At 44.6% G+C, this 27729-nt stretch overlaps 1 protein-coding gene across 2 annotated transcripts; it reads right to left on the reverse strand.

Moving 5' to 3' along the window:
- Positions 1–2682: 2682 nt before the first annotated feature.
- Positions 2683–27729, reverse strand: LOC147725935 (uncharacterized). 2 transcript variants are annotated; one of them, XM_086960064.1, is made up of 4 exons: positions 27580–27729; positions 16761–17160; positions 12311–12434; positions 2683–4971 (listed from the first exon to the last, which is right to left on the reverse strand). In XM_086960064.1, exons 3-4 carry the CDS (start codon positions 12393–12395, stop codon positions 2876–2878), a joined length of 2181 nt encoding a protein of 726 aa, XP_086816190.1. In that variant the 5' UTR covers positions 12396–12434; positions 16761–17160; positions 27580–27729; the 3' UTR covers positions 2683–2875. The 2 variants fall into 2 exon arrangements, with proteins under 2 accessions (XP_086816190.1, XP_086816189.1); XM_086960063.1 differs by lacking the exon at positions 16761–17160.

Genomic DNA, 27729 nt, shown 5'->3' on the forward strand with positions numbered 1-27729 from the left:
ACTAAGGAAAAACTTTTGTGCTAAGGCGGCTTCTTGGTACAATAGTTCTTGCCAACAGGCTTATAAGATTTTATCCAGGGCTATTAGATCCAAAGTAGGGGGCAATATTAAAAAGGCTAGAGTAAGGTATAAGAAGCCCAGCAACAAGCGAAGAAGGATTGGGATGAGAACCGCTGGCAAGACTTGGTCTCAGCCAGCAAGGAGAAAAACATGATCCAATTCTGGAAGCTTGTCAAATGGGGTAGTGGAGAATTAAATCAGACACCCACCAATCATGTTGCCCCAGAACAATGGGCCCTTTATGAGGCTCAGTTCACTGCCACCAACGGCAGTGATAACATACCCCTACGGCCTATTTCAACTACCATCCTGTGCTTCACCAGTTTAGAGGTCAAATCAGTGCTAAAATCTATTCCGAGAGGTAGGACCCCAGGAACCGACTGTATACCAGCAGATTTGTTTGAATATGATAAAGACCATTGGGTTTCCCATATAAAGTTACTGGCCAATGCCATAGCTAGCAGTGCTTCCATTCCCGACATGTGGTCATGTGCCGAAATCCTACCCATTATGAAAAGGGGGACCGCTCACTACCAGGTAACTACCGGCCAATTAGCCTTATTGATTCCATCCAGAAGATTGTTGCCAGGCTAGTTCTCGGCGGAATCCAGGCCTGGATAGACAAGACAGATATCCTGACACCTCTTCAGGCGGTGTTTCAACCACATACAAGCACCCTAGATCAGGTCTTTAGGTTTGTGCTCATCTACTGGCGGGTGGTTATAATCGGAGAAGGTGCAATCTATGCAGTTTTTATTGACCTAAAATCCTCATTTGAATTAGTCCCCCGTACGAAAATGTGAAGTGCCTTTGTGGATATGGGGATGCCATCGGAACTGTTGGCTATTTTAGTTAAACTGCTATGCTCAGGTCTACTGGGGAAAGCAGGGAAATGTTACTGAGAGGTTTCCGGTTTCCAAGGGGGTTCGTCAGGGGTGTGTTTAGCCCCAACCCTGTTTTCTTTGTTTATAAACAGGGTTGTTCAGTACTTTTCTACCCATCCCACAGATGCTCCAGTGTTACCCGGCATGACGATACCCCTGCTAATGTTCGCGGACGACATCTTGATAATATCTAAGACTCGTCAGGGCCTGCAGGCCGTTCTGTCACGCTTCAAGGTGTTCTGCCACGACCATGAATTAGTGGTAAATGTGGAGAAAACAAAGTTTATGGTGCTCCACAAATCCAAAGCCATAACCAGGAGAGTGTATATGAATAATGTCCCCTTGGAACAGACTGATGTTTTTACCTATCTGGGTTTAACACTAGGTAGGGAACTAAACTGGAAGGCCCAGATCGATATGCTGGCCTTAAAACATGCACAATTAGATGGTGTATTGATAAAAGAGCAGAGGCTTTCTCAAACCAAACCCATTGTCCCCAACCTTAGGATTTACAACTCTAAAATCAGTACCTCAATATTATATGGCACTGAACTTTGGGGCTTTGAGGATATAACATTGATGGTATTAGCCCAAAATAAATTCATTAGCGCACTAATAGGCCTTCTGCAATCCACTCCACTTACACCCCTTTATCTTGATTTGGGTTGCTACAGCATAGAGGACTCGGCACGCTTCAGACCTATAGCATTCTGGAGAAGGCTCTGGACCACACCTGAGTTTACTCTGTATTCTAAAGCTCTCCTTGAAGTTCGGGAGTTGAGCTGCTTATACAAGATCTCCTGGTTTAATAACATCAAAACCACCCTGGCTAATTTGGGGATGAGTACCCTGTGGGAGGACCCATCTGCTAACCTATTTCCATCTAAAAAGTACTTTAAGGCAGTCTACTGGAATATGGTCAAAACTAAGCGGTTCTCCTCTATAATGAGGCCCACCCTGACTAGAGAATTCCTGAAGCTTAAGCATGAGACCAAGTTTGAAACCTATTGGGACCTCATCATCAGGTCAACAGACAGTAAACTGTATCACCCGTTCAGGGTGGGCTCACTCCCTATAAGATCTCTTACTAGTAGTTGGCATCCGCCAACGGATGACAAATGCATTTCATGTCCTGCCCAAATTGAGACATTAGCGCATATTTTGTTCGTATGCCCAGCCTATAATCCACCAAGGACCAAATGGCTTAAACCTATTTGTATGAATCTGGGCACAAGATTGGCTCTGGAGGCCTTAAGGATCCTAACGACAAACACCAAAGATTCTATAGTGGTAGCAGTGGCAACATTTTTGAGCTGGATGTGGGTCATCCGTGCCAACAAGATGAGGTATGCTAACGTTTTTATTTCTATTCTTGAGGGTTGAGATAAGATGGAATGGGTATGTTGATAAAATATCTGTCTAGACCCCGAGATAGATGAACACCTGCTGACCCTTTGCCTAAATTTGGTCCCCATTTTATGGGCTGATAAAAGGAAACTGTACTATCATAGTTGTTGTGTTTTTAAGTACATCCATTTTTCTATGCGCTTTTTAAATGTGCTTTTATCTTTTGTATTTACAACTTTGTCATTTTATGAAACAATGTTTTTAACTCATATGTAAATATATTTGCGATTTTTACATTAGTCTGGATGATTGTAGATCGCATATTATATCTGATGTATTTTAACTAATGATGTACTTTGTCTTTTATAATTTTAAAAATCGAAATAAAGACTTTATTGATGATAATGCAAGAATGGGCAACATTTATTTGAAGCAAGAAATGTGATACACCAAATGTAAAGTTGCTGCTATCCAAATCCATTGAATGGAACAGATTCCACCCACCACCTCCAAATCACACCTCAAGGGATTACCCATTACTTAAAGAGAACTTTTTTGCTCTCTTAGACAAAGCTAAATATGTCTCAACTTATGTTACTTGAATCTTCCACTGTGTTTGCCCCTGCATTTACAGCTTCACCAATTTGCTTCTTTTCGGCTGCTGACATGGGTGGGATAGCTGATCCCAGCTGGCAATTGATTGCATCAACTCTTGCCTCTATACTCTTGTCAAAGTCTTGTTTTTTTGAAATCACCAAATCTTGGATTGATTTTTGAGCCTCAGCACAACCACTTTGTAACTTCTCGCGCTCCAGCCGGAATGCAGGATTTGAGGGAGTCATGGTGAGAAGTCTTCCTAATGCGCTCACGCGGTCCATCAGGTAGCGTTGTGACACCTCGCAGTAGGTAGACGAGATCATGTGGACTAAGTTGGCAATGTTGCTGGCTTTGAAGGCTTGGTTGTACAACATGTCCTTCACAAAGGCTTCAGAAGAATAATTGGGAATGCTCTGCACCAATTTGGCGGACTCCACTAACTCATTGACATTTTTTCCTAGGCAGGAGTTAATGAGGCTGGATAACATCTGAAAGAAGCGGATCATCTTCTCCCACTGCTCCTTCACCTTCCCCAGGGCGTCCAAGCCTTTAATGAGCATATTTTTGGCTGTAACAAAATCAATTTCCTCCAGTTTGTGCCCCCTCATTTCAACCAGGATGGCTGTTAGTTTCTCATTTTCTCTTTTGACATTCTCAAAGGATTCCTTGTACATGTCCTGAACTTTTTTTAATTGAAGGTTGGCTAGTTCCACTCGTGCCTGTGCCATTTGTGCAGACTGAGTGCCGATGCCGACACGGCCTTGAGTGCTGGCTGCATTTGGTGGCTTTTGCTGCAAAGGCTGAGAGTAAGTCACTGATTTGCAGTAGGAATCAACTTTTAATGAGCTGCTAAACAGTGAATGTATCTTTTGAGCTATTGATTTCAATTCCTTCTCATCTGTATTATTAGATAATGCAGCTCTTTCCAAGTCTTCACAAATAGCAACAGCAGATAGTAAAACAGCATCCATAAGTGTTTGTGCTTTACACTCAGCCTCATCCGCTACATCCTGTTTCAAAGACAATAACAGTCTTTTTACATAGTTTGTTGTCACTGCGTTCTCTTTCTCATCATAAACTATCTTTAGGTTAATAGTTGTGCCTGTAATATCCAAGACTTTTCGAAGGCCGTCTGTGATAGCTGTCATCTGATTGGACTTGGAGCAAATATTGTGGGTTGCCTGGGTGGACTTCACATCCCTTGTGTCAGCAGTACCAACACTACCAACACTACCAGCAGTCCCACTGGCATGGCCACCTGGACCAAGAAATATGTCTATAACTTTGTACAAAGTTAAAGACAGTGCATCAAGAAGGCCACCCACAAAATTAGCACCTATGGTTTCCCACACAGAGGGCACTTTATCCAAAGCCTTCTTATAAGCAACTGATGCATCCTGTAGTTGTGTCTCAGTAGTCTTCTTGAATTCCTCTGCCATTTGCACAGATTTGTTTGAGGCTGCTTCTCTTATGGTGAGCTGTTCCAGGGCAATCTTCACATCAGTCAGCTTCTTCTCATAGCCCCTCTTGGAGTTCAGACAAGCTTCAAGCACCTCCTGGACTAGATGAATGGTGTCACTAAAACTCATCTCCACAGACTGAGCTAATGATATGCATTCATTGGACAAACTGAGCAAAGCGCTGAGGCGCTGTGGGAGCAGGGCATTAACAATAGCAGTCTTCTGGAACAGAATCTTGAAAATGTCTGCATTGGCCTGTGGCATGGAACCTGTGAGGAGCCTGATCTGATCCATGTTTTTGTTTGCAGTGCTGAAGGAAACCCAAGCTTTATTGCAGACCTGCATTAGGGTGGCAGCGAAGGACTCTGGGTATTTCATGTACTTGAATCCATCTTTTGGTGGATTCAGGTTGATAGAGAAGTCCCCCTGGCCTGATGAAATGGCTGCCAGCTCTCCCAGAATGGCGATGGAGATGGGGGCGGGCACCAGGAACTCTTCCCAGTTAGCGTAGGGTTTCATCATCAGCTCGGTTTCCAGCCTCACGTCCTCAGCTTTAGTGACACTCCTGACTGCATCGTCGAGGTTAGCAGCTGAAGATTTACAGTTGACTTCCCTCTTGAATCCTAGGGAAAACAGTTTAAAAAAATTGATTCATTAGTGGCTGACCATTAAACTTGAAAGAATAAAATAAATAACACCAAACATCTGGAGGAAAATATATCTTGGAGAGGTCAAATCATTCATTCTTTAAACCAAACATATGTAAACTGTACTCCTGCTGCTGAGCTAATCCCTCTCACAGAACCACACTTCACATGTGGGGCAGCAAATACAAGGTTCATCTTTTGTTTTCAAAAGTTCCTAATTTGGGGCAAATGTAACCTTTTCTCTAAACTATGTAGCAACAAGAATCCATGGGCGAATGAGCAATGTACACGTTATTAAGTAACTTTTCATCTTACATGTAAAAATGAGAAAATAGGGCGTGCAATCTCTTCCGGGTGACCCAAGTGCACATCCTGTTCAATGGCAGCTCCCTCTTTGATGCCTTATTTCATGAATATGTATGAAATGACTAAAACAAGGGCTTACTGGAAAATGTAAGGGAATATCAGGCATAAGCAATGAAGGCGAGACGGTGCTCCTAGGAGATTGTAAACTACGAGTTAATCACTGTGTCAAAACAAGAATTGGCAAAGGCAATAGGGCTGGTGTTGGCCAACCACCTTTGGAAACTCTTGTTTGTTTTGCCATGCTTTTGTAAAACTGTACTGCTCATGAAGCTCCTTGGCCACCATCAATCTAAAACCAGAATGGTCTTGTCAGCAAATTGGACTCTAAACCCAGAGACAACACTAAAGTAATTATAACGCGAAAACAGAAAGACTGGTACTTAGGGAACTACCTTGCTGAAATAAACTGACCCATTGCCCAGTACTTTATGCTGTAGTGGGCTGATGCAAAATGCAAATAATGCAACCAACCAATGGCTGAAGAGAGGTGGCTGAACGCCCATTTTCTTTAAGTAGGTATATTATTCACCAAAGCAACATGAATTCACAAAAGTTAATATTGCTGCATAAAAATGACCACTCTTACGTAATATTACCTAAAGCCAGTTCAATACTTTGCAGGAGCGAATCTCACACGAGTGGACGAGATTTTGTGTTCCAATGCATGGTCAGCCTTGAAAGTTTATCAATGCCCACATACACCTAAGGCTGTGCCAGGCACAAGCTCTCTTCTGACCCTTTTCCATTCAGACCTAGTTGGAGATTTTCTCTTAGCAAGGAAAGGAAGAATTCATTTTCCAGGGATGGTAGGGTAGAAGACTATCCCCAAACTTCGTGGGTGTTAGCTAAGTGATTCCTCAATGGAAATATTATTTTTCCCCTGAAGAAAAAAACGTGCAATTGCAGAATTAAGTTGACTTTTTTCCCTGACTAAATTGCACACAGATACTCCATTGGAAATGATGATCCAAATGAACATATAGGAATTTGAGATGTGTTCCTCAAGCATGACCGGAAAACTGCAACGTTGCAGAGGGTATCAAGACAAACTGCTTCTGGAGAAAGTAGAAAATCTGCCCCAGTGCAAAGCTGTCATTCTCTGACTGCAGGTTTAGCTGTTTACATTAGTCAAACTAACTAGATCTTCCTACCATACCAGAAGTCATGTTATGCTAGGCATATACTAGTAATATCAGACATGGATGTATTAGAATTAGTGCAGGATACACCTCAGGCAATACATTTCAGAGCATCAGAGGATAAAACTGGGTCTGACACACAGTAAGGAGGATTGAATGAAAGATATCTAGTTGGGCAGTGCCTCAAATGTAGTGATTGAAAATTAATGTGGAATCAAATACAATCCATATAGGCTCTCATTATCAAGAATGGACTTGTATTTCCCCACACCTAGAGTTACTGATGCCAGGAGTATTGACAACTCACTTGGGGATACAAATCCCACCAACCTGAGGATTCACTTAGAAATGATTAAAAGCAATTTTGTTCCTTAGATGCCTTCCACGAAAACAGAGGAATCATATTCTGTAGTAAAATGAGGAGCATATGTGGGAAGATTAAATAATTGAAGATTCTATGAATTTTTAGTGAGCTTGTGTATATGGACCCTTCTTTAAATATTGCCAGTCACCAGGAATGCCCAAGACAACTAGTGGCCCCTGGTTAGTAAGTATGAATCTTTGAACCTACATGGGCCATTATAGCAGTGATTCCTAACCTTCTGGCTTCCGATGATCCCCACTTAATCATTACTGGACTCCAGGTATCCCTGTTGATTCGTTATTATAATCTGAGACCCCCACTGAGTTATTACTGGAAGTTGAGTAGCCTGGCATGATCATGTTGGATGATTTGAACCACAAAATAAAACACAAAAATAGAGACAGGCATGCATTAATCACAAAATATTAAATATTTTATTTAATTATCAAACAAATTACATTTGAATTTTAATGGGAAGCTTAGAGATTTTCTAAACTCAACTGAGGCCACCCATTGTCTATATTATACTCTGGGTGATACACCTGCACTGCGTCCAGGAATCAATATGAAGATACCAACTTAGGGGCCAATTAGGATCTCGAGCGGATCGCCACAGCCCGCATGGCGGTGGCGATTTGCCCGAGATCCTTCCTCGCCCGCCACCCATTTCCCACTGCCATATTACTATGGCGGGGGACCGTGGCGGACGGAAAGACAATCCGCTGCTTTACCGCCCGGTCAGATTAAATTGAACGGGCAGAAAAGAGTTTAATATGGTGGTGATGTCTCTTAGACACCGCCAGCCATATTAAGATGGGGGCGGAAACATGCCTTTCTTCAGTGGAAATGCTGGGGATTGCTTGCGGGGGCCTGTTGCGGGCCCCCAGGGACTCTGGGGGGTGGGGGTGCACATGGGGGGGACCTATGGTACCCCCTGCAGTTCCATGCACAACATGACAGGCACCGTGGGGTGCCTGCCATGTTTTGCATGGAAGTGCACGACATGCCTTCCTGGCATTGTGGCGGACGGGCTGAGTGCACCGCCCACCACAATGACAGGAATGCAGGATGCGCCCGCCACTGTGGCGAGCGCATCCTAATAGCCCCCACGGGACCCCTGCCCTTATGGCGGGCCGTCCCGTTTCCCGATAGGAGGGCGGGCGGACTTTGTCCGCCCGCCATCCTAATGACCCCTTTAGTTTCTGGCTTCCAATTTCAAATTCCATCATAATTTCAGAAGATTTTAGAAATTTCAATTTTACAATTGATTCTTTATGTATGTATATTGTATTGATTTGTTAATATTATTTAATTTTGTAAGCAGTCCGGGACCCACTAATTAGTTATCCGGGACCCCGAGTTGTGCCAAGACGACAGGTTTAAAAAAACTACTTTCTGTCTACAGTCACAGATTCATTGATATGACAATGCAGGATGCTGATGCAAAATTTGCGGGGTTCAGTGACATAACAACATAAGTGCCATTACCAAAGATTGAGCACGCCAAATAGGGTGTGAGGGTCTGTTGAAGCTGTGTATAAGTGTGTATTCTGCTGTAGTTTACAGGATACAGAGAGTGTGTGTAAGTAAATAAGATTTTTATAGGTAAGAGTAAGACGTGTTTATAATGCTGTGTCTGCTTTTGTGATTTTACAGGCATAAAATCGAATAGAGCTTGGTTTGATCGGATCGGTGTGTAAGTCAATAAGTTATAATGCACTATCTGGACTGCATCAGCTCTGGATACAGTACTGTCTTCTGCCTAGCAAAGGGATGGGTTCAGTGAGAACAGAGTGCGGCACCAAGGTCGTGATTCCCATCAAGGACATCCTTCTTCAATGGAGCTCTTCGCTTCTAGGTTTAGACAGAGCCATATGTGGCTTTTGTCCTTTTCTCTTAACTCTTTCTGTGCTGATGACGGAACCGCTCCGTCATCAGCCACAGTGGCGCTGTGCTGATGACGGAGCGGTTCTGTCATGGCCCGCCCGACGCGCCTGCGTGGCGCGGATTCCGCGCCTGCGCTGGGCGTTCTATTGAGCAGGCGGGGCCATGACGGAACCGCTCCGTCATCAGCACAGCTCAACCGCAGCTGATGACGGAGCGGTTCCGTCACCAGCATGTGCGTGCCGCACGGCCCCCCGCCCCCTAAGCCCTGCTGCAAAATAGCCGCCGCAGCGAAGGTGTTAACTGCCCAAATCATGATGTTACTGAAATGGGTGACTTTTCCTCTTCAATCTGAGGGGCACATATGGCCCGCATCCCTCTCTACTAACTGCCCACACTATGATATTACACACATGGATGAGCTCTCCTTCACACCATGAGAGACACATAAGGCTTTTGACTCTTTCTATTAACTGGGTAAGCCATGACTTTACACACATGGATGAACGCTGTGTCCTTAGATTACATTTGGCTTTCTTACCTCTTCGTAACCTGACCAATCCATAACTTTACTCACATGGATGAACGCTGTGTCCTTAGATATGCATATGGCTTTCTTCCCTCTTTGTTAACTGTCCAATCCATGACTTTAAAAACATGGATGAACGCTGTGTCCCTAAATATACATATGGCTTTCTTCCCTCTTCACTAACTGCCCAATCCATGACTTTACACACATGGATGAACGCTGTGTCCTTAAATATACATATGGCTTTCTTCCCTCTTCGCTGACTGCCCAATCCATGACTTTACACACATGGATGAACGCTGTGTCCTTAAATATACATATGACTTTCTTCCCTCTTCGCTGACTGCCCAATCCATGACTTTACACACATGGATGAACGCTGTGTCCTTAAATATACATATGGCTTTCTTCCCTCTTCGCAACCTGCACAATCCATGACTTTACACACATGGATGAACGCTGTGTCCTTAAATATACATATGGCTTTCTTCCCTTTTCGCTGACTGCCCAATCCATGACTTTACACACATGGATGAACGCTGTGTCCTTAAATATACATATGGCTTTCTTCCCTCTTCCCTAACTGCCCAATCCATGACTTTACACACATGGATGAACGCTGTGTCCTTAGATTACATTTGGCTTTCTTCCTTCTTCGTAACCTGACCAATCCATAACTTTACTCACATGGATGAACGCTGTGTCCTTAGATATGCATATGGCTTTCTTCCCTCTTCGTTAACTGTCCAATCCATGACTTTAAAAACATGGATGAACGCTGTGTCCTTAAATATACATATGGCTTTCTTCCCTCTTCACTAACTGCCCAATCCATGACTTTACACACATGGATGAACGCTGTGTCCCTAAATATACATATGGCTTTCTTCCCTCTTCACTAACTGCCCAATCCATGACTTTACACACATGGATGAACGCTGTGTCCTTAGATTACATTTGGCTTTCTTCCCTCTTCGTAACCTGACCAATCCATAACTTTACTCACATGGATGAACGCTGTGTCCTTAGATATGCATATGGCTTTCTTCCCTCTTCGTTAACTGTCCAATTCATGACTTTAAAAACATGGATGAACGCTGTGTCCTTAAATATGCATATGGCTTTCTTCCCTCTTCACTTACTGCCCAATCCATGACTTTACACACATGGATGAACGCTGTGTCCTTAAATATACATATGGCTTTCTTCCCTCTTCGCTGACTGCCCAATCCATGACTTTACACACATGGATGAACGATGTGTCCTTAAATATACATATGGCTTTCTTCCCTCTTCGCTGACTGCCCAATCCATGACTTTACACACATGGATGAACGCTGTGTCCTTAAATATACATATGGCTTTCTTCCCTCTTCGCAACCTGCCCAATCCATGACTTTATATACATGGATGAACGCTGTGTCCTTAAATATACATATGGCTTTCTTCCCTCTTCGCAACCTGCCCAATCCATGACTTTACACACATGGATGAACGCTGTGTCCTTAAATATACATATGGCTTTCTTCCCTCTTCGCTGACTGCCCAATCCATGACTTTACACACATGGATTAACGCTGTGTCCTTAAATATACATATGGCTTTCTTCCCTCTCCGCAACCTGCCCAATCCATGACTTTACACACATGGCTGAACGCTGTGTCCTTAAATATACATATGGCTTTCTTCCCTCTTCGCAACCTGCCCAATCCATGACTTTACACACATGGCTGAACGCTGTGTCCTTAAATATACATATGGCTTTCTTCCCTCTTCGCTGACTGCCCAATCCATGACTTTACACACATGGCTGAACGCTGTGTCCTTAAATATACATATGGCTTTCTTCCCTCTTCGCTGACTGCCCAATCCATGACTTTACACACATGGCTGAACGCTGTGTCCTTAAATATACATATGGCTTTCTTCCCTCTTCACTGACTGCCCAATCCATGACTTTACTCACATGGATGAACGCTGTGTCCTTAAATATACATGTGGCTTTCTTCCCTCTTCGCAACCTGCCCAATCCATGACTTTACTCACATGGATGAACACTGTGTCCTTAAATATACATATGGCTTTCTTCCCTCTTCGCAACCTGCCCAATCCATGACTTTACACACATGGATGAACACTGTGTCCTTAAATATACATGTGGCTTTCTTCCCTCTTCGCAACCTGCCCAATCCATGACTTTACACACATGGATGAACGCTGTGTCCTTAAATATACATATGGCTTTCTTCTCTCTTCATAACCTGACCAATCCATGACTTTACACACATGAATGAGCGCTGCTCAGTTGCAAAGTAACACACATGGCTTTTGTCCCTTTCTAGTAACTGGCTAAGTCAAGAATGTATACACATCGATGTGTTCTGCTGTGTGCCCCTCAATGACGACACATGTGACTTTAGTCCCTTCTTTATTTAACTGCCCAAACCATAACTTCAAACAGATGGATGAGCCCTGCTCTCTGTCCTCAGAGACACATATGACTGTTGTACTGTTTCATTAACGACCCAAGCCATGACTTTACACGCATTGGCGAGCTCTGCTGGGAGCCTTTGGAACTACATTTAAAAGATAAGAATAATGACTAACGTGCACAGCTTTCTGCTGTATCAATTTATTCAAAACACATGTTCAACACTGTTTCAAGAAAGTGAAATTTGAGTCTTCAAAACAACTTGCAGGAAAGTGGTGGTCCTGATGTGCAAACTCCTGTTTGTGCCTGTATCATAGGTGAAGCAGCTCAGTGAATAGGGTGTCCTCTGATCACCTCTAAATGGGGCCTAAGCCACGTCTAAGAGCATGAATACCATGGAGACATCACTAAAGCTGAGCGGCAGCATATCTGGGGTGTGGCAAGGTTTTGACCAAATATATGGTGCTTTATTACTCTTTGTAAGGGTGGGATGGACTCCACCCTCTTGCAGGGGGGGGGTCTAATAGTGTCATGATCACTGTCCCTGCATGAAGTCACTCTTTAAACTGAAGTGCTTCAGACTCCTGTGTCAGATCACTTACTGTAAATGGCAACTGGACCAGAATAGGAGCTTTCCAGGATGGAGATCACGATGAGCAGCGAGTAAATCAGTATTCGGGGTCCCATGGTGGCAGGTTTCAGCGATTTGCTTGCCGGGTCTTTGTCCTGCATAGGAGGGCAGAGAAATCATTTAGCACTGATGTAGAAAACAGAGACAGCTAAATACCTGAAGCTGTGACAATCTAGAACAGCATTGTGGCTGAAAAAGACTCCATAGAAAGGTTGTGAGGTTTGCAGCAGTTTGTCTCTACCTCAACCTTTCTATGCTTGCACCTTTTCTCCTCCAGGACCTCACATGTCCAAACACACAGCCCCCTCCCCCATCACACTGAAGTGCTTAGGAAGTACAAGAGATGGAGAAGGTGTGTTACTCGGGGTGACAGAGGTTGGGTGTAGTATTCCCATGCTGGATGTGCTGCATCAGAAGAGTCTCTCTGTTGACAGACTCACCTCCATCCCCGGGTCCACACTGCCCCTGCTGTGACGGTCAGCAGTTCTGGAGGTGCAGTGTATTGCTGTCTGCTTCAGTCTATACTATGACATTGGAGTGGTGATATAAGACATGGCTCAGGTGCCAGCAGTTGACCAATCCTGTCTTAAGATTCAGCTCTTTGCTGACTCCATGTTCACATGGAGATGCATCTGCAAGAGACTCCCCTGTGGTCCAGCTCATCACTAAACTGTTGATGGTTTTAAGGGAATCACCCACTATTCCAACATAACAAAAACAATACTAGGTGTCTGATATCCTTTTGTTAGGTCGAGCCTCTGAGACAGTGCATGCTCTCTGGCTGCGCAAGATCTACTGTCCGCTTACCAAGATTTTGCAGTGTCTTGAAAGCCCACCTCTGCTTGCTATAGGGTGGCTTTATTGTCACTCTCATTTGCTTGCTTCTTATTGGATGACTTGCATTGTCCATCTTGCCTTTGTCCTTCCCTTGTAGCATAACCTCTTTACATGAATCCTTCTACTGCTAGGTTTCAGGGAACAATTATTTTGCTGAAGCGCTCCATAAGAGTGCTTTTGTTTTCCAGCTGTCTCCACCATGCCCTTCTCTCCTTTCCTCTTTCTTATTTTTCTTTCTTTAGTCTGTCTGCTTTTCCTCCCTCCACCGGCTTCTCGTTTCTCTTTTATTAAACAATAAGCACTACACAAATGCAGCTGTCTGATTGATTTGATTTGATTTGGGATTTATAGAGCGCGTAGCTACCGTAGGGCATCCCAGCGCTAGTGATCATAGCTCCAGAAAGGTGGGGAAGGAGGGGAGAGGTAATCAGGGGAAATTAGGGGAAGAGCCAGGTTTTTAGTTGTTTCCTGAACCTGAGGTGGTTGTGTTCTTGCCTCAGAGAGAGTGGGAGGGAGTTCCACAATCTGGGGGCATTGTAAGAGAACAGACGACCGCCGGTTCTGGCCTTCCTGATTCTAGGGACGTTCGCGAGAGATAGAGAGTTGGATCTTAGATGTCTACAGGACTGATGCTGTGACAGAAGTGGTCTGAGAATGGGGGGGCCTTCATCGTGCATTATTTTGTGGGCAATGGACAGGGTTTTGAACTTGATCCGTTCTTTTACTGGCAACCAGTGCAGGTTTCTGAGGGCTGGCTTGGCCGAGCTCCTCGCTTTGGTTCCAGTTAGGATTCTTGCGGCCGCATTTTGTGCACATTGAAGTTTATAGACTACAGAGGCTGGAGCCCCCAGATACAGCACATTGCCGTAATCTAATCTGGAGTTCACCAGCCCCTGCATCAGGAGTTTCCTGGATTGGGGGGGGATTAGATGGAAATTTTTCCGTGCCATCTTTATGAGGCTGAAGCAGGTTCCCGCCGCTTCCGGTGTTTCTACCCCCCTTCATTTACTCTCTTACCTGTGTACTGCTATTTCCCCAGCGCTACACTTTCGCCTTCTTGCATTTCTCAGTGTTGCCTTCTCTCACCTGTGTGCTTCTGTGGTGTTCTCTCCCCTTTTCCCTCACCCACCCCCACACACTCCTCCATATTACCCACAAGCCCTAGGATCTCTCTACTCATTCCGCTGGTGAGTACGTGTGCTCTCATGCATGTGTCATTGCGCCTTTACTGTTTTTTTTTTATTTTGAGGTACAGCATCATCACAAGCAATTGTCTGAGCCAATAAGCTCCAAAGGCGAGGCACGGTGGCTTTGCTGTGGCAGCGGCTCTCGGCCGTCTAACAGGTAGGTCGTATAGTAGGGTATGACAGCCCCTTGAGCGGCCAGAACTATCTCTTTTTATTGTGGACAAATCATTCAAATGCGCAGACAAAGTTTTTTCAGCTGTCTGCACCAATCCATAGTCAGGACCTGTCGCGATAGAGTGAGTGAAGGGCAGAGCCCGCTCCTGTGTGTGCAGCTCTGGGAGGGAGGGCTGAAGCCTTGCGGTGCATCCATTGGGTGGCAGGCGCTACCAGGGTTCAGTGGGGTGGGGAGGGTATTTGAGAGTCAGTAGACTCTCCCCCCCAGCACCCAAGCAGGTCTAGAGCTCATGAGGTCACATTGACATCCACAGGTCATGCCTCTGTTCCTGGGTGGGATGCAGACGTGGAACATCTGCTTTCATTCTGAAGTGTGCCGGCCCGAGGGTGACACAGATTCCAGGACACCCCTCCATGGATGAGGGGTGCACTGCAATCTTCATCTATCATGCCCCTACTTTATCTGAGACATAATGGACATATATGCAATATGTAATTTCAATGATAATATTAGAGTTGCCACCAGACAACTACAGCTGTGTGGAGCCAGATGTAGACAGTAACAGAGTGCCTGCCCCTTCTCAGGATATCTGTACTAGAGATATGAGGACAGTGTTCTCTGTTCAAAGGGGCAGGATACACTAGAAGACAATAGGTAACTAGCAGCCACCATTGACAGAAGCATCGTGCAAGTGTGTGCTATTGTGGGACAAGGAAAATAGAGGGTTGCTCTGGTCACGAGCTCTGCAGGTGGCATTAGGATGTTGGTTGCCATTCCGTAAAAGTAAACACAATCTGCACACATGTACTTCGCACACAATGCATTGTGACTTTGTGAACCAACTTATGTGCTAATAGGTCATTCCACAAAATACAGACCCATAGTGCGTCGCTATTCAACCTACATCATTGATATTAATGACGTAGGTTGCAAATTACAACCCACATTGCAGTCAGAATGCCACCACATCTATGATTGCTTTTAAATAAAGCAATATTTTTTAAAATATGCAACACGCTTTCCTGAAAAGATAATTGACAGCATTAAAAAAGTGTCTCAAATCTTGTTAGGAGTAAGCAGTTATCCCATGGACCAATGCCTGCTACTAAAAGAAATAGTTTTCAGCATCCCCAGTGTGACAGGACCTCTTCTCAATTGCAAATGGTTAATTTGTTAAAATAGAAGGATCATACTTATCAAGGTTTTGTGTCTCCCTTGCGGCATGAAAGCAAATTCACGGCGACACAAAAGGTAGATGTGATTTCCAAAGCCACACAAGACTGGAGTTACTCAAAGCCCGCACAAGTAGCTGCCTTACGTTACTCTGCTCCAGGTGGGCATTCCAGGGTGGAGTGTGGGACTCTGGCTTTCACCAGCCTTTACCATGAGTGGCGGACCTTGGAATGCATGAACATGCCACACCTTCCCAGGGGAGGCGGAACAAGGAGAAATATTTGTATTTCTCCTAGTTTTTTCCTGTTTAACATGTGCTGCATTCTGTAAAGGAGTGTTTCTGTGCAGCAGGCGTCCCTTGATGCATGAAATCAATCCTGCCTGCATTGGCACGAGGCAGCCAAAGTGCGCCAGTGCACGGCGAAAGCAGGACTGTGGCGGGTTTTGATAGATGTGGCGCATGCTTGCCCTCTCCGTTTCACACAGCGCAGCAAGGCGTCTTGCTGCGGTGCATGAATTAATGGTCATTATGGCCGTCAATGTTTGCGGATGGATTAATACCCACCAGCATAAACCTGTGTTTAGAAGGAATGCCCCTTGCAAACACCAGCTCGGTGTGGTTTCCTCAACCTGTTCAATGACTCAGAAAAGCTTTTCCGAATCGTTATATGGGCTCAGATCATTTGAAACCCCTTTGAGATCCTGCCCTAAGCAATACAAGTCTAAAACCCATGATGGGAGTGCTAGAGGGGGATACTATGCTTATTTAATGGAAGCACTTATGTTGGAGAAATGCCTCCTCTGAACTGTGTGTGCCCTTTGAAAAGGATCACAGGTTTGCAAGTTCCCTCTTCTTTTCTTGCAGAAGATGTTTTTTTCCCACTAAAAAGAAGGGGTTGCAGTTCTCAAAACATTTGTTGCCAATAAAAGCCCTTCTGTTGCTGACGATTTCTCACACAAAGTAACATTTTGCAGAGATGTCCTGCTAAGACATTTGTATTTGTATCTATTCAAACTTCACAAAGTTGCCAAGAGAATAACCTTCTCACCTTCTGGCTGATTACTGGAGGTCAGGTCACTTCCCAGGTGGATTTCCTAAGCTCAGAAGGGCTCTCCCACACTCAGTGAGTGATGGTGTCAGCTCTCACCTCTGCCTGCTGCTCTCTTCTTCCAGCTCAGGATGGATCTCCCGCACTCAGTGAGTGATGGTGTCAGCTCTCACCTCTGCCTGCTGCTCTCTTCTTCCAGCTCAGGAGGGATCTCTCCCACTCAGTGAGTGATGGTGTCAGCTCTCACTCTGCCTGCTGCTCTCTGGTGGGATGTCCCACTCAGTGAGTGATGGTGGAGTGGAGATCTTTGTAGACATAGAATCTGCAATGCCAACAATCACCAGCTGGAATTTTTCGTCCTTTAACTATTAACCAGATGGTGAATAATCTCGGCAAACACCTGTGAGCAAATATTGCGCATTTTACTGATATTAGGAGTGACATTCAGAGCCCCCCTGAGCATTAAATCATACTCCACCTTCCTAATAATAAGTGTAGTTCCTGGACAAAGCATTTAATGGTGCACATGTAGGCACCCAGGCTCATGCTACATGCACCCTACCGAAGGACAGTGTGAGCCAGGCCAGTACATGGACACATTTCTGGGAGCCTGGAGTGTCTAAGCATGCTTCTGAAATGTGACATAACAGACCTAAAATAAATTCAAATACTGACTTGGCTAACATTATTCATTTCATTTGTATTCAGTACAAAAGTGCAGAGGAGGACCACATTATGTTGCAGGCTTGACTAAATCATGTAGCAGGACAAGGCAAAGTTTCAAGATTAAACCGTGACATTCAGAGAATAAAGATAGAAGTTGTAATATCTTTTTCAGTTAAAGGACCTAGAGAATTGCCTTATCAGGTATTTTATAAATCATCAGTGTTTATGTTTTACTCTGAGAAATGATTTAGTATATTCTGTTCAATTACAGTACTTTTACAGAATGGTATAGCCGTATTAAAATGTTGCAAATACGTCCCACATTTTCAAAAAACACAGCAATAGGATTTGGGTAGAGAAACTGATGGGTTTACATGTACAGTCCAGAAAGAGCATACCCTATTCAGATGTCATAGTCTACGAGAGCAAGGAAATTCAGCTTGTGAATATTTATCAAATATATAGTCCAGTTTTGCCGTAGTGGCGTGTTTGGGCCACTTTGGCAAAATATTGTGTGTAAGTGATAAAGAGGAGAACGTGGGGGCATGTTATCAAGGGCCTTATCGCCGCTTTAGCTGGACTTCTTCCCGCTAAAGCGGTGATAATTTTATCGCCCTATTAGCAAGCTGTCGCTAACAGCAGTTAACAACAGTTTGTAGGCGCTAGCGAGACAGCAGTTAACAACAGTTTGTAGGCGCTAGCGAGCGGTTTGGGGCCCGCTTTGCATGTCAGCGATATTTATCGCTAATGACATGCAAAGTGGGCGTACCCAACCTGTTAGCGACTGAAAGCAGTCGCTAACATCGCTGTCACCTATTATCAACGCAGGCGTAGCGATAAAAAAATTTGCGCTAAGTGCAAATATTGCTGAAAACTAGCGCCTGCTCAGACCACTTCTTAACCTGTATATCCAATGAGAGTTAGATATTCAGGTTAGGACCCTACTGGCGTTAATGCCTGAATATCACAGGATTTCCAGCGATATTCACGCATTAAGCCGCTATCGCTGGATATTTTAACGCATTTGAGATAAACGTTGCTAATAGCACGTTATTGCTGCGATAAAATCCGGCGATGCTTGGCGATAGAAAAAATGTTGCTAAGGTTATTTAGCGATTAATATCGCTAGTTGCTGATAATATGCCCCATGGATTTTTGGCTATGGGATGTATAGCATTTTGCCTCTATATTCTAAGCTTGCATCACAGCTGTAAGAAGTTGGGTCATCGGTTGAGGAGGGTGAACCCCTACTCAAGCAATAAACACAATCCTTGTCATGTTGACACATAAAAGTCGCTAAAATATACTTTGCTGTACCCATGGAGAGGTTCGCACCAAAGCAGTCAGGCCTAACTTAGAGGAAGTGTGTTTATGCCGCACACACAGCGATGAAGTGAAAATGTAGGAAACTTGGTTTTTGTTGCAGTTATCCCCCGACTTTATTGCACCCCTTTTTTTTGCTAATAGATGCTGATTTTTTACTTTGACAGTGCACTGAGGCCTGCTAACCAGATCCTAGTGCCAGTGCTCCTTCCTTGAACCAATTTGACGTCTGATTGTTGACAATTGGCCAAGGACTTTATCTCCCTTTGTAAGTCCCTAGTAAATGGAACACCTGCTGTCTAGGGTGTGGGTACAAAAAACGGTCCCTAAGGGCTATCTTATGCCATCTAAGGGACCCTCACACAAATTCCACCCAGACTGCCATTACAGGCTGTATGACGGGGAACAAACTATGAGTGAAAACACAACCTGACACACTCCTGGGTGTCATGCCAAAGTCACTGCATTTAATATATGTAAGTCACCCTCCAGCAGGCCTTCGAGCCCTAAGGCAAGGTGCATTATGTTTTATGTTAGGACATATCTGCATGAGCAGATATGCCCCTGTAATGTCTAATTCTATTTCTAGACATTGCAAGTGAACAGGGAAGCCATCCTAAGGTATGCACTGGGCACTGGTCAAAACGAGTTACTCAGATACTTAGTGACATCACAGAAAGCTATGGTGCTTGGTATCAAACACCTCGTATTCATAAACTCACACTGATTCCAGAGATGGTTTTGCTAATACATATGCCCAGAGGCTACCTTAAAGGTGCCCCATAACTCTACTGGTCCTCTAGTGTGCTGGCTAACTGGTCCACTCCAGCCTGTCACCAGGTTTCTGACCCTCTAGGAGGTGAGAGCCCCGCTCTCCGATGTCAGAGATAACGCTTGCTCTCTGAAGAGGTGTTTAGACCTTCTCCAGCAGGATGGCAAAAAAAATTAGCATGTCAAGGCAGGGAGCTTCAAAAAGCACACCACCTTTGATATGTGAGCCTGGCTTCCCACAGACCTGGGAGATGCCACCCCATGCCCAAAGGCCCCTGTGACACCAGGACAGGTGGAAAATTAGCTATGCAAGGTGGCGTGTTGTTGCACATCAAGGCTAATCACACCCCTAAGGTGGGCAGCCTGAAAGAGAGAATTCTATCATCTTGTGTGTGGTGGAATAAGGAACTCTGGGACAGGGTGATGCCCACTCCCCACAGAAAATGGTAATCCAGCGTGTAGTGACCCCAGGGATAAATAGCCAATTGGCTACTACTCTTCACTCCCCTTAACGCCTCTAAATAGATTTTATAGTGGCCCCATGACACCAGGAAATCAGATTCAACTACTGGGAGCCAATGAAGAAAGAAGAAGGACCGAAGAGAGTGAGAATTAAAGACCTGCCCCAAAGATTGGTGAAAATCCCTTCTAGGCTGAATGCACTTTGACAATTGCTGGACTGCCTTTGCTAAGAGCTGGACATCCTCCCCAAACCCTTGGAGGATTTCCCAGCCCCTCAACAACCGGGTAAGATATCCCTTGGAGTAGCGGAGCTGCTTCCCTGCATCTGCAAACCTAGTGTTCTAGCACAACTCTAACTTAAAACAAAACATCATGGATTTTTCACTGTACGAAAGAATGTATCAAAAAAATACTCTGATATTTGTCCAATGATATTGCAGATGTTTCAGTTTTGTATTCTAAAGCAATGTTTCACAAGAGACTGATCATTATGTCATATTCAAATGAACAGGTGCTCCAAGTAAAAATCAGTGATGCACAACAAATGGACTAAAATAAAGTAGAAACAGCAGTAAGGAGAAGAATATGGTAATCACCTATTCCGACAAATCAGGGGGAAGTGCAAATCAATCATAATCCCACTAATAATCCTTTCTGATCCCAAATGTGTATGGGGATGTCAATGCGTACTCATAAAAAATCAGTGACAAACAATGTGTCTCCTCCATTTTACATTAAAATTATGCAGTAACCGCAAATCATCTGCTGGCACCGTGTTGCTAGCCATCTGGTTCACCAAAGGAGCAGCCCAACAGGAGAAAGGTCTTCGTGCTCCAGGAAGACAGATCCTTCCCCTTACTGAGTTTGAAGACCCCAGGATTTCCATGAGCTGCCCAGCACAAATACCATGGGTACAGGAGCAGTTGCAGCAACCTAGGCTTGATGTTGGTCCAGCACAAATGCAAGATCTAGCATTAGGGGACCACAATATCCAACAGGCCAGCACTGAGAGTGGCCCTGCTGCCCTATTTCCCCTGTTCACCAGGTCACCAAGACTTGGAGAAAGTCTCGGATTGACCGCGAACCAACGCATCGAAGGACTCCTGCACCCCACAGCCTAAATTCAAGGGAGACAACAGTGCAACTCGGTTCTGAGATACTCTAAAGCTATGCCCCCCCTTTGGTTTAGCCAGACTGGTCCTCCAGTCACCACCTGCAGCATCTTTCTACAGGAATCAAGAACTGCAAGAGTCTACAGCAATGTGACCTCGCTGGACAAAGCCCCACTGCACACGGGCCCCCCAACCTGAGTTCAAGTGGACTGATGTTGTTCCTGCTGGACCAAGACCTTCAAGACTTGAGCCCCCATGTGGGGTCTACCGGACTGGAACTCCAGTCCCCATTTGCAGTCTCTTTTCAACAGGACTCTTTCGCATTGACTTTAACGGCGTACCTGATGCCAAAAAGCACTTCTGCACCCGGACGCCCCAGAGCTGATCGAGGTGATCTGTTGTTTCTGCCTTGAACCTTGCCCCATACCTACCTTAATTCCTGAAGAACAGTCATTGTCAAGTGACTGGATGAAGTATATGTTTTTCCCATAGGATAACATTACAGCTTTAAAGATACATTACAGTGCATTTTCTAAGTCTTGAAAAATCACTATCTTAAAAAGTACGCACTCGATTACGATGATCTATGTGTCTAAATTCATATCAAAATCTGTGTTATTTTTATAAATTGGTGTCGGATTTCTTTATTGATTGTGTGTCTCACTTATTGACTCTGTGCGTGCAATAAATGCTGAACTAAGCCTAAAATACTCGCCCAGTCTACCACAAAAGAGAGCATTTGGGATTATTATTTTAACCCCTGTAAACCAGTAAGGGTCGCATGGACTCTCTACACAGTGTACCTCATTTTGGGGCACCATCTAGAGAGACAGTTTCCTGCAGAAAACACCACACAACAGAAATCCCAAACCAATTTAAGATAATGAGATAACAGTTATTGATGACAAGAATTAAATCAGTAGAACCAGAGCTATCAACTTTCCAGATTTTCAGGTAGATACAGCACCTGAAAGCACAAAGCACTGCTCCTGGTCAACTGGTCATTTGAGACTGGTGGAAAGTCACAAGTTCAGGCCAGCCGTGATAGAGTGCAGGCCAGATACAGGGACCAGGTTAGTCCTGCTCAAAGTCTGGTGCAAACAGTTCCGTTTGTGGTGAAGGCGACTGTGATGAGCAGGGAGTGCATCGAGGATGGAAGTCGCTGTAGCATGAAGAGCAGGCCGGGCAGTGCAGGCTGTCTCTCATTAGCGCAAAGAGCCAGTCAGGCGTCACGGACTATTTTTGCTGGAACTTCTTGTTGGTGGCAAAACTCTTGCGCAAACAGGCCCTTTGGCCATCACTAAGAGCCCAAAACATCAGTGTTTCTCCTTTCTTCACAGATTAGTGCACGTAGATGTCAGCCATGCATCTAGGACCTGGGAAGGAACATTTTGGGGATCAGAGGCCTACTCTAGCAGAGGCCAGCAGAGCTCAGGCAAGTCAAGTTGCAGGTCCAGGCTGGTCACCTTAACAGATGCAGGGAGACCTTTGGAGGTTACTGTGTCCCTCTAGATTAGAACAAGAGGTCAACTAACTTACCTTTGGAGTCACTCATGTTAGCCTGGGATGAAGGAAGCAGGCCCGGTCTTTCTTCTGAGAGAGCAGGACAGGCTTAAACTAGCACAGCAGTTCTCCAGTGAGCAAGGCAAGCCTCTAGCAAGAGGGCAGTCCTCTAGTGGAAGCAGGAAAGCCCTCTGTGGAACACAGCAGGCCTCAAGCAGCAAGGCAGTCCTCTGGGGGAAAAGGCAGAACTTCTGCTGTAGTCCACAGGGCTGGGAGTGTATCGAAGATGTGTTCCGAGGGTACAATATTTATATCTACCCCACATCTTGTTTTTGAAAGTTCTTCCCCTGCCAAGGCACCAAGAAATCTAGGGTGATAAAGGGCCAGTGTCAGGTTCATTTATGTGTGTGCTGAAGGCAGCCCTTTGAAGTGTAAGTGGGGAAGAGAACAGCTACGCCACAGCCATACTGGCAGGATGACCCATCCTGCCAACACCTAGTCCTTCTTTCTCTAACGGTCTAAGACACACAAAGCCAAGTTAATCACAGTCATGTGACACAGGACACTGGCGTCAGGCACACAATGGTTACAATAAAAAAATCAATTTTCAAACTTTACCATTAAAGATTATTTTAAATTGCTATTCATTTCAGCATAAACAAGCCCCTTGCAACATTTTTACGACACTGTTGTGTCACTTCTGTGACGCACCGGCGTCGGAAACCATGCACCACTATGCAACAGATTTACTAGTGAGATGCGTCATGTTGTAAAGCCCTGCGCTACATTAAACCTGCGTCAGGTATAATGAATGCAGGGTGGGCGTTCCATCACAAGGAAGCCCCGTAAAAGTGACGCAGTGAAATGTACAAGATTTCACTGAGTCACTTTTACATTCCCGTTGAGTCAAAACCTTATGCCTGCTTGTAGCAGACATAAGGGGTGACGCAGCACAGCAAGTATAGGCGAGCCCTGAGCACTGCTGGAGTTGTGTTGTGTTTGTGATTTGACTCCAGCACTGCGCCACCTATAAGCTGACAGATGCGTCGCGCATCTGTCTCTCCTTCCGCCATGATGCCCTGCATTGTAAATGCGGCGTATCCATGGTGGCGCAAGGGATGCCTAACGTCACACAACATAACTGGAGCATCCCTGCTGATCTTCAGGGATGCGCCAGTTATTGTAAATCTGCCCGACATCTTTACCGCGCTCCCAACCCAATTTTATCAGGTATTCAATGTAGTACAGTAACCCAATGTTATCCAATAGGATAAATAGGTCTTACAGTAGAGAAAAACAAATGTATGTATTTTTCACTACCAGAACATATAAAGCGCAAACCCACTTATTTTACTTTTTAAATACATTGCCCTGTGAGCAATTAGTTCACCCTAAGTTGGCAGGGTTGCCTAGACGTGGGTCCCTGCTTACTTTGCCACTGGATTCAAGCTAGCCTGGCTGATGAAGGGTGTTATCTAGAAACCGGTCCCAGGATGCTTGTTTCTGGTTCAGGGAAGACCTGGCTTGGCAGTTTGGGCTGAACTGTTCCCATGAGACACAGGGTCAAGACTAATTTGCATATAGCTGGGTCTTAACTGAGGTGGCATAGTGAGCTAAAGAATGATGATGGATTCAACCCAGATCTGTGACTGGGGGGGAGTGTCTGAAAAGTTGCAGCGCTCCGTCCATCATCTCCTTGTCTTGCTTTAACATCTACTATTCCCATTCCAACATAATATATTTTGGGGTGAGTGTTGGAGACTAAAGGGGGTTACATTTACTATTCCCACTCCAATCTAACCAATTTTGGAGAAGATTACAATTACTATTGCCACTCTAAACTATACTTTTTTTGGGATGGTTTTAGATGCCAAAGGGGTTTCACTCCCCTTCCAATCTAATTTATAAATACATTCACCTTAATTGTTAGTTATTTTCCATAATATCTAACTCATTTTTTTAAATGATAATTTTCCAAATGTTACAAGATTCATTTGTATATCATTAACAATTACATTTAACATTAACATTAAAATATTGATATTTTAAAGATCTCCACACATGTATCACCTAAAAGCCCAACATCCTACTATGATAACACTCTAACACAAACATTAATAATGCACATTCATAACATTTAATACAAATCATATTTCATAAAGTAATACATTATTTTACTAAATATACTAATTACATTTTTTTATCAAACACATATAATAAAACACACTACATTAAAATGCACATAAAATAAGACTTAAACATAGTATTCTAAACAATGACATTTTCTGCATCAAAATTTTCCACATTATTAAAAACAAGCATTTGCAATGCAATAGGTCTCACATTTGCGAGATTTTGAGCTATTGGCAGTGTAAATGACAAAGCATTTTATTTATGTGTTTAAAAAACCTGCAATGATAAAAGGCATTGTCATTTACAATACCAATAGGTAAAATTTTAAAAAATGCGAGACCTATTGCATTGCAAATGTTTGTTATAATTATCCTAATAGATATAAATATACTGCATTCACACTTTGTAGTAATTCCTTAGTCAAGCTCACTGGTTTCAGGTGATATGTAAACAAGTTTCAATGTGTTCCTTAAGAGGTCTGATATCCTTTTGTATACATGGAAAGCATCCCTCTAGCGGCAGCTTCTGTCTCTTTACGTGTCCGCAGTTTGTGCACCTCTAGCAGCTTGATGTGCAGAGAGCCGATGCACCCTCCTTTACTTACCATCTAGAGAAGTTTGACACCTTGTGTTGCGGTGGCCACCAAGATGTTCATTTTGTTGTCCAGACAGGCAGGATCACTGTTCATTATTGGCTTGCATTTGATGCCAGAGCGCATATTTACAAGCCCCTATCACCACCATAACTTCACTTTCAGGGATGTTGTGATGGCGAAAGGGGCCTCACCTTATTTACAAGGCAGCGTTAAGCCACTTCACGTGGCTTAACACCGTCTTGTAAATAAGGCCCCCTCTCACGTTGCCTTTAGCCTGAAAGGGGTGGGCAAGCGGTGTTGGGGTTGGCGTTCCACCGCAACACCAATTGATTTTGACGCTGCCTACGATATTCTCTTGGGCAGTATAAATAGGAGGCAGCGCTAGAATTAAGACCAGGGAAATCCTGGTCTTAAACAGGCGCAAAGAGAAGAAAGGCTTTATGTCTCCTTGTTTTTAAAGTTTCCATGTACGCTGCCTTGAGCATCACACATGGAAACAGCAAATGCCATCGATTGTTTGTGTGCAGGAAGGTGCCCCTTCCTGCACATAACATTTTTTTTTTAAAATGCTGTTTTGCAACTTTTAAGTAGAAGTTCGAAAACTGCCTTTAAAGATTGTTTATGTGCAAGAAGGGGGACCTTCCTGCACATAAACAATCTTACCCTCAACACAGGCCCCCCTGCACTATGGTGCAAGGATCCGACATTGGCGCTAGGCAGCTAAGTTTAGCACCAGCGCAGGGGGAAATGCAGGGCTGCGCCATATTCTCGGTAATATGGCGCCCCCTGCGTTTCTAAAGTGATGAAGCGTGTCGTTGACCTTGGCTTAACTTGTAAATATGCCCCCATGTCTTAAATATGGTGTACCTTGAAGGGGCAACCTGTGCAGCTCTCTCAGGGTCGGAGAGATGCTGTCCGAGTGCTTCCGCCCTCTGAGGAGAGACGCAGGGGCGCTGAGGCTCCTCTTCGGGGGGCCAGGGTGGATTCAGGAACTCCCCCGGGTGAGCACGGCTTGCGCCCCGGTGTCGAGGATCACAGCCTCTTGTGGGAAGGTACGGCTACTGTTATTAGGATCGAGAAGAGATATCACCGGCCTATGTTTTATTGGTGATCTGGGTTTTAAAAGTGAGGCGGGAATCACGTTTTTTCTGAGCTTGAGCCATCCTTCAATGCAGGGCTTTAAGTGGGATGAAAAAACTGGGGGGGTCTCTCAAAGTGGCGTGGCCAGTGTAATTAGGGGCGTGGCCTTAAATCACTTTCGCAAAAAAATCTGTGCTTAGCATAGTGTGCCGCCCGACTTGTAATTTGCTGTTTCCGTCATTGCATCCAGATATTTGATACAAGTAACATCATACCTACAATAAGTAAGTAATATTGGCTTTGTCAATGGTTATTACTTGCAGAAGATAAATAAGCTGCAACTATAACTTGTATATAATATTGATAAAGCTTCCAATTAAATCCTTGGTGACCCTACCACAATGTTGCTGCTCCCGAGTTTCAGAAAGAGAAGGGAAATCCAGAAAGAAAATGACTCTTAAAGGATTTCCCTTCCCCCACAACGCTCCCCTGGCATCACATCATGCTGTAACTTCTCTACTACTGAGAAGTGAGCAGTGTGGGCAGCGCACATCCATGTGCCTGGTGCTGTCTTGAAACGGGTCTCTATCAGGCTTTGTTTTGTGCCCTGGCACTTTTTACTGCAGTGACAGCAAACAGTGGTCATCGCAGTCCGGGAAAAAGAACGGGCTGCCTGTCAGGGCTCAAAACAGAGCCCGATAGAGACCCGTTTCGAGGCCCCCTGAAAAAAACTGCCGGTGCTCAGACCCCTTGAGACCCGGCCCACTTAAAGCCCTGCTTCAATGTATATACAGGTGATGATCACGGAGGGGGACTTGAGCTGTTTTGGATCATTTTATCTATTTCCACCACCGTGGTCAGAGTTACAGGCCTAGAGTCCAGAACACTTCCTCCTGCTTTTATCTAGTGCAAACACTTACACTGCCCTTGGGGGAGAGAATGTGGCATAACGGTCAGAGCTGCCGACCTTGGAACTGGGCCGTCGGCTAAACATCCTGTGATTCTGAGCACATCTCTTCATACCCCTGCCTACCAAAGGAATGTGTCCTTGTGTCATTTTAATGGTGCTCATGTAAAGCGCTCCGATGCCTTCAGGGTCGATGTCGTGCTTTATAAAAACTGCAACAACAAAAAATGATTGATTATAAAGAGCTTCGCTGTATTGTTCACGTACCTGAAAAAAGCACTTTGTTGGAACTGACAGCTTGTGGTGCACCGAGCCCCCGAATTCACTCGTATTTTGGTTGCACACTGGTCTGTGCCAGCAGAAAGCACAGATGTGTCACACCACAACAGTTGGCAATCTGACTAAAAGAAATGCACT

Source organism: Lissotriton vulgaris, chromosome 3_1, assembly GCF_964263255.1.
Source record: "Lissotriton vulgaris chromosome 3_1, aLisVul1.2, whole genome shotgun sequence".
Taxonomy (NCBI): Eukaryota; Metazoa; Chordata; class Amphibia; order Caudata; family Salamandridae; genus Lissotriton; species Lissotriton vulgaris.

Coding starts and splice junctions, on each gene's coding strand:
- LOC147725935 (XM_086960063.1), bottom strand. CDS start 12,395: ATGGGACCCCGAATACTGATTTACTCGCTGCTCATCGTGATCTCCATC. Junction 4,972..12,310: donor TGGTCCAGTTGCCATTTACA/GTAAGTGATCTG, acceptor TGTTTTCCCTAG/GATTCAAGAGGGAAGTCAAC.